At 46.8% G+C, this 21,408-nt stretch overlaps 1 protein-coding gene across 1 annotated transcript in view; it reads right to left on the bottom strand.

The window, feature by feature from the left end:
- DENND2A (DENN domain containing 2A) overlaps positions 1-21,408 on the bottom strand; it is a 106,936-nt gene that overhangs the window by 39,527 nt on the left and 46,001 nt on the right. Inside the window, exons 3-7 of the mRNA XM_039234047.1 lie at positions 20,959-21,086; positions 18,492-18,613; positions 8,476-8,676; positions 895-988; positions 362-412 (exon numbers count right to left, since the gene is read on the bottom strand). Of these exons, the coding sequence (XP_039089978.1) occupies positions 362-412; positions 895-988; positions 8,476-8,676; positions 18,492-18,613; positions 20,959-21,086 (596 nt within the window). The remainder of the gene's footprint in view (positions 1-361; positions 413-894; positions 989-8,475; positions 8,677-18,491; positions 18,614-20,958; positions 21,087-21,408) is intronic.

Below are 21,408 nucleotides of genomic sequence, written 5' to 3' on the forward strand. Positions count from 1 at the left end.
TTCAGTGACTTCATCTGACAGATGAGTACTAGAGGCCCTGAGAGCTTCAGGGATTTCCTCCTGATCTTAAAGCGATTTTCGTGGGAGTGGGACAGGGCTCAGGCGTCTGGAGTCCCAGGCCGGCAGGGGAAGGGGCCGCCACAGTGGTACCCACCCTGGATCGCTGGCGCCATAGGCTCAGGGACCGAACAGGTCCGTTCTGGTCATGCCCAGGACTGACCGGCCGCTGAATACCCCTGGGGGTCCCCTGTCCCCTCACATTCACGCCTTGCCCAGCCAGCTCGTGTGAGGACTCTCCGTCCCATCCCTCACATTAAGCAGGAAGCGCCACAGCCACCAGCACAGCACCTGCTCTTCTCACCTTTCAGCTTCTCCTCGGTGTCGCTGTCAGACTCGCTGTTCTCATCCGTCACTGGACAGAAGAACAAACAACAAACAAACAAAAAACGGCAATAGCAGGGAATTGCGTGTGTGGGCTTTTCTAACACAGGAAACTTTCTGCATGTAGTCACGCAAACCCAAGATTTCTACTTCAGAAGGGCTATTTTCTTTTAGTCAAGTTAAATGTCACGGACAAACTCTGTCTTTGTCGAACTAAATCTATTTCCAAGTGAATGTGGCTCTAGTTCAGATGGTACCTATATCAACCAATACAGCAAAAGAGGCTGGCTCCTTGGACACGTGCTCAGCAAAGAGAACCCCTCCTGTAGTGAGCTCAGAGCATGCGGCACTGGGCTGACTTGATGGATGGACAAAGGACCATGGGACAGGCCACCAGGCTGAGCTCTTTCTTGGGTCTTCGCTGTCCCATGGACAACAGGAAGCCACTTTTAAGAAGAACCTACTTTTGGATTGTTGGGGGGCAAGGGACAGTGGCAGGGAGGGGGGTCGTACCTTTTCCTGAGTTGCTCTCAGTTGACTGGGACAGCCTCTTCACGCGTTTCTTTCCTCTCCGAGCCTCATAAATGGCATTGATTCGCAATACCAACTGCCAGACACCGGGAGAAGAAAAGCCAGCGTTAGGAGCTTCCTCTCCATGTGCGGCTGGGATTCCTTTGCTGCTCCTTCTCTTCCAGGACGACGCAAGGCCAAGGCCGGGGAGAGGAGGAGGGAGGGGCCGCTCTCCACTGGCCCACGGGCATCTTTCAATTACTCCTTTCTACCAGACAGGGACAGGACTGCTGAGAACAGTAAAGGAGGCTGCTCGCCTCCCTGATGTATGGACGGGGGAGGTCTAAAGATACTAACATAGCCAGATGAGACACAGGGAGGCAATTTCATTGGCTAACTGTGCGACAGCCGCTCCCCCTTCGATGCTGCGATGTCGCTGTGATTTGGGAGCAGGCTTTGTGCCCCCATGGGGGGGTGGGAACAAGAAGAGGGAAGGGACAGCAAAAATAAAAAGCCTCCCAGGCAGGGCCCCTTTTGTGGGAAAACATGCCAAAGACTGTGTGAGCAGCCACGGGCAGCAAGTGGGCAGGCACTAGAGGGGATTTTGAGTTCCAGCTCGGGGCTGCACGGCCGAACCACGCACCAGGCACGCCGCCCGTCCAGCAGACGAATGCGTGTCCACACGGGTGAGGCCTTCCACCACCTCTCTGACTGCTCAGCAGGCACCATTACTTAGTAACACATTTTCCAGGCTGACTGTAGCCGCCCCATCCGGTGACTGAAGGCCTGGGTGACGGCCCAGCAGGCTTTACCGCACCTTCATTTCAACAGTGGTAGCCTCCAGGGCTCCACATGGTTGCGAGGAAGGGAGGTCTAGGCCATGTGTAGCCTAGGCAAACCGACTGGTGGTTTCATTTCTTTTTAAGCTTATTTATTTTCCTTAGTAACCTTTACACCCAACCTGGGGCTTGAACCCATGACCCTGAGATCAAGAGCTGCATACTCCTCTGACTGAGCCAGCTAGGTGCTCCCCAACTGGTGATTTTAAGGGGGAGCTGTGTTTGTAAGCTGCCTTGGAAAGTTTTATATTCTTTTTTTGCATTGGAAGAACTGGAGAGAGGATGTGCTACGGTGAACTGGGTGACGGGCACGCAGGCGGGAGCAGTGGGTTAGCTGTGGCCAATCCCATCTGCCCTCCATCCCAGTCCCCAGGGGAGCTCACCAGCTCCTCTCCGCAAGCCCAAGTGCTGGCCCGCCAGCGGAGGAAGGTGGCTCATTCTCCAGGTCTCTCCGTGGCGGGCCTGGGCCCCGAAACCCTCAGCTCTGAAGACTGTTAGGACGCTGCCCTGTCGTACCCTGGCACACCTGTGCACTCTGGCTCCCGAGAGGTGGCCCGGCCCTGGCCTTGACAGCTCTCTTGGTGAATTCCTTGTTCTAACCCTGTCCCGGCCTTGCCTTGAACCTGAATGAGGTCTCTGCCTTCACCACCAAATCCCTGCAGTGTGGCTTCTTTATATTTGGTCTTACAAACCAGCCATTTCCTTGAGAGCTCCTACCCATGAAGTGGCACTTTTTTCTTTTCACGCATGTTCTAACCACTGGAACATTAACACTAGCCCCATTTCCTGCGGAATATGACAACGCATGAACGAGATGCTAGTATTATTCACAACAGCCAGGAAATGAAAACATCCAAATGTCGATCAAGGGATGAATAGATAAGTGAAATGTGGTACGTACAGTGGAATATTAGTGGGCCTTCAAAAGGAAGGGAGTTTGGGCACATTCTCCAATATAAATGAAATAAGGACGTTATGCTAAGTGAAATAAGTCAGTCACAAAAGGATAAATATTTTATGATTCCACTTATGTAAGGCATCTAGAATAGGCAAATTTGTAGAGACAGAAAGCAGCATAGAGGCTGGGGGGTTGGGGGAGGGTGGAATAGGGTTAATGTTTCACGGGTGCAGTTTCTATTTGGGGAGGCAGGAAGTTCTGTAGATGGACGGTGGCGATGGTTGTATACGGGGTCAATGTACTATTTTATTTTTTTTTTAATGTTTATTTTTGAGGGAGAGAGAGAGACAGAGCACGAGTGGGGGAGAGGCAGAGATACACAGAATCCGAAGCAGGCCCCAGGCTCCAAGCTGTCAGCACAGAGCCCGACACGGGGCCTGAACTCACACAGCACAAGATCATAACCTGAGCCGAAGTCAGACGCCTAACTGACTGAGCCACCCAGGTGCCCCAGCGCGAATGTACTTAGTGCTACAGAACTGTACACTTAAAAATGGTTAAAATGGCAAGTTTCATGTTATATATACTTACCACCGTTAAAAAATATATAAATAAGCAAATGAGTCACTAGGTCAAACTATGTGTTGGGAGGGGGATTTTTAAATCCATTCAACCTCCTCCCCACCCAATATCTCAAATCAACTAGTTACAGTACAGTCAGCATCCTTCTGCTGCATTATTAAAATACAGTGAGCACCAGAATGTAGGCTCCATGTAGGCAGGGGTTTTTGTCACCTTTGCTGCTAGAACAGCACCTGGCACACAGGAGGTCCTCAGGCATCTCCTAAGTACAAACGGTTTTGCTACACGCTGTGAAGGACAGAACGACATATGGAACATGGCATCCGCTCTCAGGGACCAAGATGCATCCCCGACTATCACACAGGACCGTTCCCGAGTGCTACGTGCGTAGTATAAACAATGTGTCAGAGAAGGTTTTCCTCATTTTAAATCAGGACATGGAATAAGTGCAAGCCTTATATACTTCAGTCAGTAAATCCTTGTTCCTTTTTATTTAAAAAATTTTTCCCCATGGAGAACAACTTTAAACGCGCTTTCACATAGTAGTACTTTAACAGGAGATAAGTTTTGTTGTTTTAAAAGTGTTCTGTACTGGAAGTACTGGCCTTTCAAGAACACTTTTGAGTTGGAAAAAAAAAAGTTTAACCATAAACTCGTTTGAATTAAAAAAGTCTTTTTTAATGTTTATTCATTTTTGAGAGACAGAGACAAAGCAGAGAGGGGGAGGGGCAGAGAGAGAGGGAGACACAGAATGGGAAGCAGGCTCCAGGCTCTGAGCTGTCAGCACAGAGCCCGATGAGGGGCTCGAACTCACGAACTGTGAGATCATGACCTGAGCTGAAGTCTGATGCCTAACTGGCTGAGCCATCCAGGTGCCCCAGGATTCAGAGCATTTTAAAAAATGGGGCGCCTGGGTGGCTCAGTTGTTTGAGCGTCTCTGACGCTTGATTTTGGCTCAGGTTGTGATCCCAGGGTTGTGCGATTGAGCCCTGCCATGAGCCCTGTGCTGAGTGTGAAGCCTGCTTTAGATTCTCTTTCTCTCTCCCTCTGCCCCTCCCCCAGCCAACTTGTTGTGTCTCAATTAAAAAAATTATTTTGAAAGACTATAAGAAGTAAAAAAATAAAAAGAAGAAAGAAAGAAATCTAGCACTCAAGGGTGGGGATAAGCATAGGTGAAGACTGACTAGCAAGTGACAAAACTGAGGATTAGGAAACTTCTAACACACTAAGTGCTTATTTGTTTCCTTTTAAAATGCTTCTTTGCAGGGGCGCCTGGGTGGCTTAGTCGGTTAAGCGTCCGACTTTCGCTTAGGTCATGATCTCGCGGTTCGTGGGTTCGAGCCCCGCGTCAGGCTCTGTGCTGATTGCCAGCTCAGAGCCTGGAGCCTGTTTCAGTCTGTGACTCCCTCTCTCTCTGACCCTCCCCTGCTCACGCGGTCTCTCTCTCTCTCCTAGAAATAAATAAAATAAAATACTAAAAAAAAATGCTTCTTTGCAAACTGATATAGCTGCTCTGGAAAACAGTGTGGAGGTTCCTCAAAAAAAATTTTTTTTATACGATTTCAATGCATGCTCTGTGTCTCCATTCTTTTTTTTTTTTAATGTTTTATTTATTTCTGAGACACAGAATCCGAAACAGGCTCCAGGCTCTGAGCTGGCTGTCAGCACAGAGCCCGACGCGGGGCTTGAACCCACGAACCGTGAGATCATGACCTGAGCCGAAGTTGGCTGCTTAACCGACTGAGCCACCCAGGTGCCCCAGTTCCTCAAAAAATTAACAACAGAACTCCCCTATGACCCAGCAGTAGCACTGCTAGGAATTTACCCAAGGGATACAGGAGTGCTGATACATAGGGGCACCTGCATCCTAATGTTCACAGCAGTGTTTTCAACAATAACCAACATATGGAAAGATCCTAAAAGTCCAACAACTGACAAATGGATAAAGAAGATGTGGTTTATCTACACAATGGAACACTGAAATAAGTCAGGCAGAGAAAGATAGATACCATATGTTTTCACTCATATGGGGAACTTGAGAAACTTAACAGAAGACCATGGGGGAAGGAAGAGGGAAAAAAAAGTTACAAACAGAAGGAGGGAGGCAAACCAACCATAAGGGAGTCTTAAATACAGAGAACAAACTGAGGGTGGGGGATGGGGGGGAGGGGGAGGGGGAGGTGATGAGCACGGGGGAGGGCACTTGTTGGGATGCGCACTGGATGTTGTATGGAAGCCAATTTGACAATAAATTATATTAAATTAAAAAAAAAACACCAAAATGCTCCTTTGAAGAATGATGCACTTCCTCTTTATGATTAAAGTTTTCACATGATTTTGTAGTGGCTGTTGTAACAGTGACAGACACGCTGATCTCTCTCTCGGGTTGGTCATACCTGCCGAAGGCCTGTTTGGCCGAGTGCCTGTGCGCTATGTACCTGCTGGTGACTCACCTGCACTGCAGGCAATAACCCAACATGGAACAAATTGCTGCATCTGCAAATTAACCACATACACGGCGGCAGCACTGGCGCTGCCTTTCCCTTCACCTGGCTACTTCCGTAAGATGCGCACACTCATTCTCTTTCTCCCAGTCTCAGAAAACCTTTTAAAAATATTCAGGGCTCCTGGGTGGCTCAGTCAGTTAAGTGTTCAACTTCAGTTCAGGTCATGATCTCACGGGTCATGAGTTCGAGCCCTGCATTGGGCTCTGTGCTGATGGCTCAGAGCCTGGAGCCTGCTTCAGATTCTGCGTCTCCCTCTCTCTCTGATCCTCCCTTGCTCGTGCTCTGTCTCTCTCTCTCTCAAAAATAAATAAACATAAAAAAAATTTTTTTTTAAACTTAAAAAATTTTCAAAATAGCGGGGATGGCTAGGTGGTTAAGTCAGTTAAGTGTCTGACTCTTGATTTTAGCTCAGGTCATGATCCCTCGGTCATGGGATTGAGCCCAAAGTCGGGCTCCACACTGAGGGTGGAGCCTGCGTGGGAATCTCTTCTCCTTCTCTCTCTGCCCTTCCCCCTCTCAAGTGCAGGTGCACGCACTCTCTCAAAATAAATAAGATAAACATTAAAAAAATATATATATTTAAATAGGGGTCACCTGGGTGGCTCAGTCGGTTGAGTGTCTGACTTGATTTCAGCTCCGGTCTTGGTCCCAGGGTGGGACTGAACCCACAAAAAGCTCCACACTGAGCATGGGGCCTGCTTAGGATTCTCTCTCTCTCTCTCTCTCTCTCTCTCTCTCCCCCTTTCTCTCTCTCTCTCTGTCTCCCTCTACCCCTCTCCCCCACTTGTGCTCTCTCTCTCTCAAATTACAAAAAATTTTTAAATAATAAAATAAAGCATATTAAAATAGTACATGGGGTGAGTGATGGGTAAAAGCACAGGGTAGAAAACAGACGCTAAATGCTTGTTAAGGCATCACGTACTCCAACTTAAAGCTCTTTTAACCCAAAGCTAATTCATTTGATTATCCCTGTTTCATTTGCTAAACTGCTGGTGAGGCTGGCAGTACAGATGTTAACAGTCACTTTTAATGGGTCCACAAACAGCAGGATTTTGACATTTCAGAGGCCTATGAACAGTGCCGGGCCCAGCGGAAGGGAGTGAAGGGAGTGGCTGCAGATGCCACGCTTCGGGGGCCCTGGAGCAGCTATCAGGACAGCACGGGACAGTGACTGTGCCAGGCAGGGACTATGTCCCTGGGCCCCCATGTTAGTGGAGCTCAGTCAGCAAACATCACATAATCAGTATGCAAACTACCCCACAGCCCGGGCAGGGCAAGGCCCAGCAAGGAGGGCAGAAGGGGAGGAGGCTGGGCTCCACCCGGGCCCCTCTGTTGCCCCCCATCAGCAAAAGCAAAACGAAGCAAGATACCTTCTCCCTTGTTCTACCTACAACCTCCCCTCCAACCAGGCTGCGGGTTACAGTCTTTTCTCAATCCCCTGACCCTGGCTGCCCTCACTCTTCAGAACGCACTCTGCCTGTCAAGGTGACTTAACTTCACTTAAATGAGAATGCTGGGAACGGGCGTGGTAGGCGTGAAACCGTGGCTCAAAATACTGAATGAACCAAACTGTCAGGAGGAACCAGCTTGTAAATGTCCCATGACTTTCAGGTCAATGCATCACTCTGAGAAATCTGATGAAACCTAGAGACAATCCCCTCCCCCTTCCTTCTGTCCCCAAAACTCTCCACACAAAGTTCTACCCGATACTATGGGCTTCATGACTTCTAATTTTTTTTTTTAATGTTTTATTTATTTCTGAGAAAGAGAGAGAGAGGCAGCGTGAGCAGGGGAGGGTCAGAGAGAGAGAGGGAGACACAGAATCTGAATCAGGCTCCAGGCTCTGAGCTGGCTGTCAGCACAGAGCCCGACGCGGGGCTCGAATGCACAGACCATGAGATCATGACCCGAGCCGAAGCTGGACGCTTAACCGACTGAGCCACCCAGGAACCCCTGGGCTTCATGACTTCTAAATCCCATCCATGAACTCCGAAATGAAGAGTTCCTGCTCTAAGAGCTCCCATAGGAAGTTGGTACCCAAGTGGCCGGTGAAGAGGGCCTGGCACAGCAGGGAGCTGAGGAAGGGGAATTTCATCAGTAGCAGCGCATTAGGATGTGCATCCTTTGATGTTTCACCTTTCGGGGTGGAAAGGGCCAGCGAAGGGGTGCCTGCGTGGCTCAGTCAGTGAAGCATCCAACTCTTGATTTTGGCTCAGGTCATGATCTCACAGTCATGAGACTGAACCCAGAGCTGGGCTTGCGCTGGGCGTGGAGCCTACTTCTGATTATCTCCCTCTGCCTCCCCCTGCCCCAGCACTCTCTCTTTCTCTCTCTCTCAAACAAAAGGGCCAGGAAGGATATATTTTTGACAAGTGCTGTCCCAGAGCACAGGCTTCACGTGGTGCCCCCTCCGCAGCTGGCGCTGACAAAGTCTGAGTCAGCACCTGATGAATGGAGCTCTGGTTTCTGAGGCCTTTTGAGGAGGGGCATTGGAACCGCGGTCTGGGATCACAAGCATAGCTAAGCCTGCGACAGGAAGGGCTTAGAGGGAGGCTACAGGACCCCAGTGGTTATGGCGACAAAGGCCCAGACAGTTACACTTGCTGTCTGGCCCATGATGAAGCTACACTTGCTGTCTGGCCCGTGATGAAGCCGGCAGGAGAGGGCCCAGGGCTTCTTCTCTGCCCCGATCCCTCCTCAGCCTTGCTCTGCAGGAAACGGTGCCCAACTGCACACGAAGCTTGCTGCAAAGCCTTACCTTGGGTATCTTTCTCTTCTTCCTGCCATTCTGCGGATCTCCAAGGTTAAAGAAAGTGTCGTCAGGGCTGCTGGGGGTGGAGGGGGGGCTGATTTTGGAAGGGGACCCATATCCATCCCGACTCAGCTTCCTAGTGTCCAGCAGTTTGAAGTTCCTCCTCTCCGAATTTTGCCGGAAAAAAGCAGGTTTGGACAATGACTGCTGGGAGGGGAAAGGAGAAAATGAGAGCAAATAAATACAAAGGGACTAACTGGGAGGTGGCTGGGGATGCCGGTGATACAGACCACGAGATGCAGAGGGAAACCCGCTGTCCGTACCCAGGGTCGGCCGAGTCTTTCTGCATAAAAATGACAGAGGATATACATCCGATCCACTCTCTTTTTAGACAAGTGGGAATTCCAGGCTCCATCCCTTATCTGTTGCTTAGCTCAGCTAACCAACACCCACTGTCCTAGGAGTCAGAAGACCTAAGCCTGCCTTTGACCCTGATGCTGGTAAGCTGAGGACTTCCTATACAAGGAGCTTCGCTTCCTAAGCCTCAGAGTCTTATCTCTAAAAAATGAGCCACTTTAAGGTCAAAGGCAAACAAAAAACAGGTTAAAAAAAAAAGCAAAAAACCCCAAAACCAAACCCCCCGCAACTTATAGAACTTCTTTTTCTTTTTTATATACAACAAAATTTTAAGTACGTATTAGAAAGGTTGTAGAAGAGATGTGGTTAACCCTGGTGTTGGGTTGCTGGTCTGTGGGCTCCACAGGCCCTGGTCCATGCTGTCTCCCCGCCCTGCCATCTTGTACTGATTTAAAACTAACTCCCCTTAGGGGCGCCTGGGTGGCTCAGTCGGTTAAAATCAACTCCCTCTAGAACTTATTTTTATAATACATACAACAAATTAATGAAAAGACAAACAGGCAAAAAGATAGGAATGGAAAATTCATAAAATAAAGACAATGATGCTTAGATATGGAAAACGATTCTTAGCTTCACTCGTAGGAGAAAAGAAAATGAAAACTCCATCAAAGAGACATTCTCCCCTCTAACTCATTGTAGTTATCGGTGAGTCCCTTTCACACTTTCGTACATTGTTGGTGGGACTAGAGATTGGTACAATTTTACGGAGGGCAATGGAGCAGTGTCAACAAAGTCATAAATGCATGTGCCCCTTCGCCCAGCAATGCTGCCTCCAGGAATGGGTCCTGCCCATATACTCAGACTTGGGCAAAGTTATATTGTATGGGCAAGCCATACCGTGCAAACTCTACCGTACACTGTGAGGTGGCTTGTAAACACAAAATACGTAAACGTAAATGTCCATCAGCAGAAGCTGGTCAAATAAGTTTTGGTACATCTACAGAATGGAGTACAATGCAGGTATAAGAAAAATTTTTTTTTTTTAAATATTTTTATTTATTTCTAGGAGAGAGAGACAGCGTGAGCAGGGGAGGGTCAGAGAGAGAGGGAGACACAGACTCTGAAACANTTTAACACAGATCTTTTAATGCAAAAGTTTTCCATTTTAATGCGTTCAGATTCATCACTTTTCTTCATGTCTCTGCTGCTTCATATCAAATTTTCCTTTATTTTTTATGTTGTATTTTTTTTAAATTTTTTTTTAATGTTTTATTTATTTCTAGGAGAGAGAGAGAGAGACAGCGTGAGCAGGGGAGGGTCAGAGAGAGAGGGAGTCACAGACTGAAACAGGCTCCAGGCTCCGAGCCGGCAGGCAGCACAGAGCCCGACGCGGGGCTCGAACCCACAAACCGCGAGATCATGACCTAAGCGAAAGTCGGACGCTTAACCGACTGAGCCACCCAGGCACCCCAGAAAAATCTTAATGTACTCATATGGAAGGTTCTCTCAGATGTATATTGGGTCTTTTTAATGTTTTATTTATTTTAGAGAGAGAGACAGAGTACAAGTGGAGGAAGTGCAGAGAGGGAGGGAGACACAGAATCCACGAAGCATGGTCCAGGCTCTGAGCTGTCAGCCCAGAGCCCAATGCAGGGCTCGAACCCATGAACTGCGAGATCATGACCTGAGCCAAAGCTGGACGCTTAACCAACGAAGCCACCCAGGCGCCCAAGGTATCTCTTGTTAAGCATGAAAAGCAGAGTGTAGAACAGCTGGTATCATATGCTGACATGTGTATGTGGTTTGAGGAGCTCTTCTGCTGGTGTAGGCAGAAAACACTTCTGAAAGAATACATAAGAAATTAACAGGGGTTGCTCTGGGGGAGAGCTTGGAGCCTGCTTCAGATTCTGTGTCTCCCTCTCTCTCTGCCTCTCCCCAGCTCTTGCTCTGTCTCTCTCTCTCTCAAAGATGAATAAACATTAAAAATAAATGAAATTGGTGAATTAATGCATTGATGGGCTAAAGATATATTAAGCACCTACCAAAATACCCGATATACTACAGGCAGTCAATGTAAGTTTTTCTTATTTTTTCCTACTTCGATATGCTAACTGCTTTTTTCTTTAGCGTATTATTTATGTTCTTTGTCTATTTATCTTTGGGTTCCTAGTGTTTCTTATTAATTTGGAAGAACTCTTTATATAGAACGGATAAAAACTATTTGTCAGTTCTGTTTTTCCCATTTTTTTTACACATCAAGTGAAATCTGTGTATATGAAAATCTTTTCATCTTTTCCTTTGTGGTTGATTTAATCTTGCCTCTCTTTGCCTAGAAAGTCTACATCTTTTTAGAGGGTTTAATACATATTTAATTACATTTTCTTTTGGATTTTGTTAGTTTACTTTGAACATATATTTTTTAATGTTTTACTTTTGAGAGAGAGAGCGAGCTTGAGTAAGAGAGGGACAGACAGAGAGAGAGGGACAGAAGGTCTGAAGCAGGCTATGAACTGAGAACAGCAAGCCTGATGTCGGGCTCAAACTCATAAACTGCAAGATTGTGCACCCCAAGACTTACTATCAAATGGAACAGGGATAAGTTAGCTTTGGGGGAAAAATCAGTTTAGACTAACATACAATAAAATAAATGACTGATGGATTAATAAATAAAATATGTTCAGGGGCACCTGGGTTGCTTAGTCAGTTGACCGTCCAATTTCAGCCCAGGTCATGATCTCATGGGTTCATGGGTTCGAGCCCCGCGTTGGGCTCTGTGCTGACAGCTAGCTCAGAGCCTGGAGCCTGCTTCAGATTCTGTGTCTCCCTCTCTCTCTGATCCTTCCTGCTCACGCTGTCTCTCTCTCTCAGAAATAAATAAAAAAACATTAAAAAAGAAAAATTAAAAAAGATGTCTTTCTTTTGCTATCAGATTAATCAGATTACAAGGCCACATTATATTGTATCTTAAACTCTTACAGAATTGTCTTATTTTGTTCCATCGATTTCTCGATTCTTGTTTAGTTCCAAATAGTATGTAACAATAACTCCAGAACTTTTTCTTTTTAAAGATTTCTAGGAATAAAGACTCCTAGCCTTCCCAAGTGGCCCACTGCAATATTTGTATCGTGAGTCTACAGTCAGCAATCAATTGCTTAACACCACAAGCCCTGAGCAGGAAAAGCCAGTGTGGTTTGCTCACTGTGCACATCTTCATAATTAAACCTGCACAGAAACAAGGAATCACGACAAGCTTTCTTAGAGACCAATCCAAGGAAATGGCCTCGATTCTTTCACTGCATTAGAATCACGTATCAAATTGTTGGCAAAAAGCAGGTATCTGTTTTCATTAGACTTTTCAGTTGTGAGAGTGTTTGTTCAAAGATTTGACCAATAAAAAGGTCTGGGAAGAAAGAAAACAGAAAGGAATCAGAACATGGTACATGACTCTCTACAGGGTGTCGAGAGACCTGGAGGCTGTGGTGACACTGCTGGGGAAAGGGGCCCCGGTGTGCCCTCCAGAGCACCCAGAACCAGCCCCAAAACGTCCAGGGAGCTTTCATGAGAAGGTGGGATTTCAGCTGCTCCTTCGCTGATAAAAGAGGACCTAGTGCGCTCTAGAGTGGAGCGTTTTCAAGTAGCAGACACAGTGTGAGAAGAGGCAGAGGGGTGAGGAAGAGCCAGTCAGACCAGGGAGAGTCTCCAGAGCTTAGAGCAGGTGCACCAAACAGATGGGAGAGGTCACACACCAATGAGGACATCGAGTCGCGTGTGGAAGGCCTTTGAAGGTGAGGGTATGAACCTTGGACTTAGCAGGGGGCGGCAAGCCTTTTCTTAAAGGCCAGACGGTAAATATGTCGGGCCTTGTCACAACTCCTTGACTCTGCCACCACAGTGCAAAAGCAGCCGTAAGCAATATGCGCAGCAGTGAGGGTGGCCGTGTTCCAGAGAAACTGTATTTACAAAATCAGCCAGCCAGCAGACGCAGGCCAAACCTGAACTACAGTTAAGGATAGAGACTGTAGGACCCCAGGGATGATTATATCAGGCTGGGGCCTAGAGAAGAGTCCAGCTTTTGATCAGGAAGCCTCATGTTGGGACACGCGGATGGCTCAGTCAGTTGGGTGTTTGGCTCTTGATTTCGGCTGGGCTCAGGTCATGGTCTTGCGGTTCACGAGTTTGAGCCCCAGCCCTGCATCCGGCTCTGGGCTGACAGTGCAGAGCCTGCTTGGGATTCTCTCTCTCCTTTCTCTGTCTCTCTCCTGCTTGCGCTCTCTCTCTCTCTCTCTCAAAATAAAATAAACTTTAGAAAGAAAAAATGAAAGAAGGAAAGAAAGAAAGAAAGAGAGGGAGGGAGGGAGGGAGGGAGGAAGGAAGGAAGGAGAGAAAGAAAGAAAGAGAGAGAGAAAGAAAGAAAGGCTCACACCAATGTGCTCTGATGATAAGATGCCCAATCCCATCGTGCCTCCCGAATAACCTCTAGGGAGGAGCCCAACTCTGTGGCAGAGGCACGTAGACTCTCCCTCATCTTATAAATATCGCATTCACAGTGGACCTAGCAGAAGATCTCCACTGTCCACAGAAGAAAAGCAGACAAGAACTCTCTGTGCAAACCTCACGAGTTATTTCGCGGGACTGAGAGTGATGGGCCCTGGCCAGAGGACTTCTTGGTGGGGGGGAGGGGGGGGCGAGGAGACCACACGCCTCCCTAAAGGAAGTGAGCTGGACTCAAGCCAGCGTTCACTCACCCTTCTTGTCTGCGAATGGTGGCTGATGGCTTAACTCCTTCCTGTCCTCTCTTGTCCGGGTCTGACTGCCTCAGGAGACAGTGACGTGAGACTGAAAGGGCCTCTGATACGAAATAGCCCATCTCTTCCTCACCTACCTCATCCTTTTTTTTTTTTTTAATGTTTTATTTATTTTTAGGAGAGAGAGAGAGAGACAGACAGCGTGAGCAGTGGAGGGTCAGAGAGAGAGGGAGTCACAGACTGAAACAGGCTCAAGGCTCTGAGCTGGCAGTCAGCACAGAGCCTGACGCGGGGCTCGAACCCACGAACCGTGAGATCATGACCTAAGCAAAAGTCGGTCGCTTAACCGACTAAGCCACCCAGGTGCCCCTAACCTATCTCATCCTTATTCCTGATCTCTTTTATAGAGGCCTCCCCTAAGGACTCAGATGTCATTCTCACAAACATACACATTAGCCCATATATGCCCACAGGTACGTATATTTCCATGAATGCACAGACACTTCCTTACATATACACACCCAGAAGTACACAGGAAAACAAACACGCACATTAAAACAATTGGGACGCTGCACAAAGTGATGACATTACATTTAAGCGATGGAATGCCATGCAGACAATAAAAATTGTTTTTCAAAGGAAATTAATGACGTGGGGAAATACTCAGGATAAATATACAAGGCCAGCAGCAGTATATATACATCATCCCAAATATTTTTTATGTACAAACACACACACACATGCTAACAATCTATTATAGAAAAATAAAAATCTCCAATTATGGATGAGTTTTATGTTCATTACACTTTTCAGTATTTCAGAAAATTTTGGGGCTTCTGGATGGCTCAGTCATGAGTTCAAGCCCCACTTAGGGTAAAACACGAGCCCTACTTCCAGTGAGCCCCGCTTCTCTCTCTCTCCCGAACCCCCCACCTCCCCATTTGCCCCTCCTGGGATATTCTCTCTCCTTCTCTCTCTCTCTCTCTGTCCCTTGCTCACTTGCATCCTCTCTCTCTCTCTCAAAAATTTTTTTCCTTAAATTTTTTTAATGCTTATTTATTTTTGAGAAAGAGAGAGAGACAGAGCATGATGAGGGGAGGGGCAGAGAAAGAGGGAGACATAGAATCTAAAACAGTTTCTGAGCTGTCAGCACAGAGACTGGTGTGAAGCTTCAACTCATGAACCATGAGCCTGGTGCTCAACTGACTGAGCCACAAAGGCACCCGCCCGCACCCCCCCCCATTTTTTTTTGTGATGAGAATGTTCTGTTTATAGGAAATAAAGGTTTTTTTTTTAATGTTTTATTGATTTCTTACAGAGAAACAGCATGAGCAGGGGAGGGTCAGAGAGAGAGGGAGACACAGTATCCGAAACAGGCTCCAGGCTCTGATCTGGCTGTCAGCACAGAGCCCGACGCAGGGCTCAAACCCACGAACCGCAAGATCATGACCTGAGCTGAAGTTGGATGCTTAACTGACTAAGCCACCCAGGTGCCCCCTTTTATAAAAAAATTTTTTATAGTTTATTTAATTTTGAGACAGAGAGACTGAGCACGAGTTGGGGAGGGGGCAGAGAGAGAAGGAGACACAATATGAAACCTGCTCCAGGCTCTGAGCTGTCAGCCCAGAGCCTGACATGGGGCACGAACCCATGAACCGCGAGATCATCACCTGAGCCGAAGTTGGATGCTAAACTGACTGAGCCACCCAGGCGCCCTGCGTAGTCAACCACATTTTGAATGGAAACAGTCAGACTCTAGAACTTGCACACTGGACCAGATACTGCCTCTCTGTAGCTACAGCTAAGTGATACAGGATTTTTTGGTGTGGGAGATGGTGTGGGTGGGCTCTCTAGGCAACCAGAGAATGCTACTTAGTGATACTTTTTTTCCCTTGTGTCTTACCTGTCAGTACATAAGAAAGAATGTCTCATGTTAGCCTGGATTTCCTTTGTTATCAAAATTATTTCCAATTCCATTTACTGTGCTATTCTTGGTGTGGGAGTGGAGGTAACACACAGTAAGAAGAGAAAATGGCCCCTTCTCAGGAGCTTGCATCATGTGTTTATAAGCATTAGCATCTGCCCGCAGCTGCACATCTGCTCCTTTCTGTCTGTCTAGCTGACCCTTACCCTTACCCTTATTCTGGGTCTAGGCACCATCTCACTAAATGAGAACCCCAGAGGCTGTCACTGGATCTTTCTGAGGCTGACGGAGGAGGTCGCCACAAGGGACTGCTTATGCAAGTTCTAAAGTCCCAGATGCAGCCCAGCTGTGGCAGATGCTCCATGAATATTTGATGAGCTGAAACAGAGGAAGTGGGGAGGTCTGCAGCTGTCCCCCAGAACGGGCACACACCGGACACCCAGATGTGGGAGAGCGGAGGAATGAGCGTGGACACAGAGTCCCGCTGGTAACTTGCAAAGGCTGAAAGCAGCCGGCAGGAATGGGCAGCAATCGGACATGTCTGCTGGGCAGCTGGAGGCTCCTTCTGTGGGACAGACTCCAAGTTCTTGTGGAGGTGGCCACCTACTGTGTTTAGCTGTTCTGGTGACAGAGGACCGAGGTTTTTCTGGCTGGCAGGAAGGGGGAGGAGGAGGCCGTTAAGTCCTGATTTCCTGGCATCAGGGAGGAGCACCGACTCTATGTGCAGAGCTGCTTGTTCATTGTTCCTAAGGGGTAGGCAGTGCATTCCCTGCGTGAAGAGGAGAGGAGGGGAGAGCCAGGTGGGATGCGAAAGGGCAGCCTGGGTTGTGAGAGAGCCTTCTTTTAAGCCAGACTTATCCACTAGGAGAAATGAAGTCTTTCTTAAATGTCGAAGGCATCTATATGCACTAAAAAATTTTTTTCAAAGGCAAGCAGGAACACTCTGCTAATTATCTCTTGTGCTGGATTATTCATGATAATACTTTTCCATAGGAGGAGAAAAAGAGCATTTCACTGGCTTCAGCCAGAATTACAGTCATTGGTTTAGTTAGGCAAGATCCACCCCTCACGGTGGAGGCTACCTTCAACTCTCTTCAGGAAGACTGGTGGCAGAAATTCCCCATGTGACCACTGAGCACAAAAGCCACGCCTCGTGTGCAGACCCCCCACCTGCCAGCAAATGCCATCCTTCCACGGAGCCCAGAGGGGATGGTGGCTTCTTTTCTCAGGCTGGAAAAAGATCCTGCGATGGGACTGAAATGGACACGTGGGGCCCGGATTCGGCCTTCCTTGACTAAATTTTTTCAACAATTACACATTGTAGAACAACTACTTATGGAGGACACAAAGACAGAGAATATTGAGAAATTTCAGGAATTCATAATCTAGCTGGGGAGATGTTTTTAAGATACGTTATGTGATTTAAGTTTGATTTTAAATCATCAAAGTAAGAGATATCATAATACAGTAAACACAATTTGATGTAAAATGAATACTTCAGCCCAATGACTAAGTGGAAGAAGAAGTTCCAGTGGCTGAAATGGCTGAGAAGCTTGTTGAAGGAAGCATGACTGATCTGGGTTTAATTTTTTTTTTTTTTTTTTTTTTTTTTTTTTTTTTTTTTTTTTCCCCTGATCTGGGTTTTAAAAGATGGGGACAGAAAGGCAAGAGCCAAGGGCAGATGTAGAAATGACCCAGCACAGGGATGGGCAATATGGCCTGTGGGCCACAGGCCATGACCTAAGAATAGCTTTTACATTTTTTATAAGTTTATTATTTAAAAAAATTTTTTTTTTCTGAGAGAGAGAGAGAGACAGCGTGAGCAGGGGAGGGTCAGAGAGAGAGGGAGACACAGAATCTGAAGCAGACTCCAGGCTCTGAGCTAGCTGTCAGCACAGAGCCCGACATGGGGCTCGAACCCACAAACCGTGAGATCATGAACTGAGATGAAGTCAGACACTTAACCAACTGAGCCACTCAGTTGCCCCTGTTTTTATGTTTTTTAAATGGCTGGAAAAGAAGTAATATTTCATAACATGTAAAATTATGTAAAATTAAAATTTAGTGTCCATAATAAAGTTTCATTGATATACAGCACATTCATCTGTTTGCATACTGTCTACAGCTGCTTTGCACTATTATGCAGCACTGAGTAGTTACAACGGAAATCATATATTTACCTTCTGGTCCTTTAGAGAAAAGGTCTGTCAATCTGGGCCTAGAATATCAGAGGGACAATTTGTATGCTTTTGCTGGATGGGAGCTTTTGTATGTAGGAAGTATAGGAAATTAGGGAGTAATGGATGACCAGATATCAATTATGAAGGACTGTTTAATGCCAAGCTAAGGAATATGAATTCAGTCCTGTAGGCAACAAATTGAAATTATCATTCACATGAGTATAGTTATATTAGTTATATGTACCTGGTATAAAATTTCAAAAGATGCAAAAGGATATTCTGTAAAAAAAAAAAAAATGTCCATTTTCTACCTTGCCCTCCAGGTAATCACACCCAGAGAACTCCACAGATGTACCCACTTACTCTCAGGTTCCCTACAGAGATATTCCCCTACATACACAAACACATATGAGTTTGCATATATGTATATTATTCTACTTAAAACCCCATGGATGGTGGCATGCTATAAAGGTACTGTTTCCGCACCAGAACTTTCTTATAATTTTGACTTTGTTTTAGGTCAGGCCATTCTTCTGTACAGTTGTATAATACGGATGTGCTATCTTACTTCCCCAGTTTGGGGCGGGTTCTGACCCAGAAACTTAAATGCTATTTTAGGGTGCTTGGTTGAACAGAGGGGTTCCAGGAGAACTAGAGGCAGAAGAGCAGGCAGGAAGCTGATATGCAAATCCAAGAACCCAGCGGTGAGGGTGGCCTGGCACTCCGGCATAACCCACAGCTCGAGGCTTCTCAAGGTCATCGTGCTGGGGGTGCTGGGCACCCCTCTTCCCGCACCGCTCCCCGGGGGGCTCATACCTTGGAGGGTGTGTCAGGAATGGAAGAAGTGGGAGAACCAGGAAAGTTCAAGACACACTTCTTCCCCAGGCAGCGACCATGTAACTCAACGTCCTCATAAGGGTTTTCCTTCATTGGTGGATCTGTGGTCAAAGGCAACAAGTCAGGAACTGGGAACAGTAAGGAAGTTTTCCTTATCAGATAGTCACCCAACATCTCACCTCTCCTTGTGGGGATGTCTGATGTTTTGCTATCCATTCCGCCCCTTCCTCTTGGACCCTGGTTTTCACTGGGGTGACTCCCTCTGTACCCATTCTCCGATGTATGGAGTTAACTCCATTCCAGGTTTGGAGCTGTAGCCAGTGTGAGTATCCCCAGTCTCTGTCTCAGAGTCCAGTTCAGGGAAGGGGTCACATCCCAAGTTTACGCCAACCAGTGCATGGCGTTCCTGGGCTATGAAGGTGAACAAAGGACTTAAACTGGTCTCTTCAGAGTGAACCTCAGGAATTTTTTTGGGTGCCGAACATGGGCTCTCCTTCCAACTGGAAGGTACAGATTCCAGGGAGCTGATGGCTCCCATCATGAAGGCCCTGGGAAACCTACTGAGGATGGAGCTAGCCCGGGTGGTAACAAGAGAAAAGAGGGGCGCCTGGCTGGCTCAGTCAGTGGAGCGGGCAGCTCTTGACCTCAGAGTGTGAGGTTGAGCCCATACTGGGTGTAGAGCCTACTTTTAAAAAAGGGGGTGTAAAAAGGAAACAAGAGAGAATAGGCCAGTTCTGGTCACATGAACCAACAAACTCCCTTGTTATTTCAGCTGGGTCTTCCTTTCTCTGTAGCTGAAAACTTCCCTGTTAGGCACACACTGTTAGAAGAAGCCCAGATCTCATACCCACTTCAGACCTGGGAAGCCTACTGCTTTGGCATCAACCCATCTCCCCAACTTGGACACTATAATTCAAGCAGTATACTCAGCTAAATATCTGTTTTTCCTCAAGTCTCCCGTTTCCTCTTACCATGGAGCTTTTTCTGGTATTGTTGATTACATGCACGTATGTATATATGCACCTGTCCCTTGCGTGTGGGCACGTATGGGTTTCTCCATCTTACCAGCTCCTTTCTTCCTCCACTCCCACCCTTGACCCCAACATGCAGACGGTGGGCTGAGCTCATGCTTCACTGAAAACTGTGATATTCCCTGAAGACTACTGAACTCACTAATTTATTTATTTTACTAATTTATTTTTTTTAATGTTTTATTTATTTCTAGGAGAGAGAGAGGCAGCGCGAGCAGGGGAGGGTCAGAGAGAGAGGGAGACACAGAGTCTGAAGCAGGCTCCAGGCTCTGAGCTAGCTGTCAGCACAGAGCCCGACGCGGGGCTTGAACCCATGAACCATGAGATCATGACCTAAGCGAAAGTTGGACGCTTAACCGACTAAGCCACCCAGGCGCCCCTTATTTTACTAATTTAAATGCAAACAGCAGTGCCTGGGTGGCTCAGTTGGTTAGGTATCCGACTTTGGTTCAGGTCATGATCTCATGGCTCAGGAGTTCGAGCCCCACATCTGGCTTGCTGCTGTCGGCAGTGTCTGCTTCAGATCCTCTGTCTCCCTTTCTCTCTGCCCCTCCCCTGCTAACTCGCACTCTCTCTCTCTCTCTCAAAAATAAATAGATATTGTTGGGATGGGCACTGAGAGTTATATGTAGGGGATGAATCACTGGATTCTACTCCTGAAATCATTGTTGCACTATATGCTAACTTATATAAATTAAAAAAATTCTTAAATAAAATATTAGCAAATTAAATCCAAAATAAAAAATAAACATTAAAAAATGAATAAATGCAAACAAACTTGGTGAATCTGAGCTTCACTTTAGAATTTAAAATAACTAAGGCCAAAGCCACTTTTAAAAATAGTAGACATTCATTTTAGTCTGAATTTCTGTGCCCTGTTACTGTCACACTCCTACAGATTCAGGAAGAGCATGGTGGCCTTCATTCCGTAATCCCTACAATTTCCTGAGCATCTGGTACAAACCGGGTACTTTCCATTCCATTTTCTCCAATCCTCAGCCCTACAAGGTAACTGTCATTATCTTTATTATACAGATGAGAGGACTATGTTCAGAGAAGTGAAGTCCCCCGCTGACTGTTATACAGCTAATAAGGAGCAGAGCCGAGATTTAATCACAGATTTCGAGATCCCAGCTGTCCAGTGTTTTCCACTGCATCATGCCGCCTCCATGGCCATTCAGCACCGGCCCTTCCTCTCTCCTTCTGGCCCCATTTTCTCTTACATGTCCCTCCGTGGGTCACTCTCCCACACCCCTACCTGCTCTCTTGTTCATCTACGTACATGTATTTCTTTGAGACCCTGTGTGTGTGTGTGTGTGTGTGTGTGTGTGTGTATTTCAAGGAGCCAGCCCCATTTCCTCTCCCCCTTGCCACAGACAGACTCGGACCCATACACAGGCATTTGGGCCTCTTACCTAGAATGTCTTCATAGACGTTCTCCTCTGATAAAGTGCGTGTGAGCCCCAACTTAGTCTGTGCATACCAGTCCACCCTGCTGTTCTCAGAGGAGGATTGCAATAAGTCTTCAAACTCATAGGACTTTCTGGTTTGTACAAGATGGAAGAAAAAACAAAAAACAAGAACTCGAATCAATTAGGCTGGTCCAGAGATTACATGCCGCCAAATTTTCTTCCTGCAAAAATTTCTATTACTGAAATCAACTCTGTTTCTTTTAGAAAGGTATGAAAATCCTTAAATGAGAGGTGTGGCTTCTGTCTGAAAGAATGTTTATGCTGTTAACGCTGAGTAAAGGGAGTAAAGCACATATAAAATACAACCCCCACTTTGTAAGCAAACATATACATAGAAAAGAAGAAGAAGGGAAGGAAGTGAAATATACAGCTATATCTCAGGGCTGAGGAACG

Source organism: Hyaena hyaena, unplaced genomic scaffold (assembly GCF_003009895.1).
Source record: "Hyaena hyaena isolate Hyena2069 unplaced genomic scaffold, ASM300989v1 scaffold_82, whole genome shotgun sequence".
In the NCBI taxonomy this organism is placed as follows: Eukaryota; Metazoa; Chordata; class Mammalia; order Carnivora; family Hyaenidae; genus Hyaena; species Hyaena hyaena.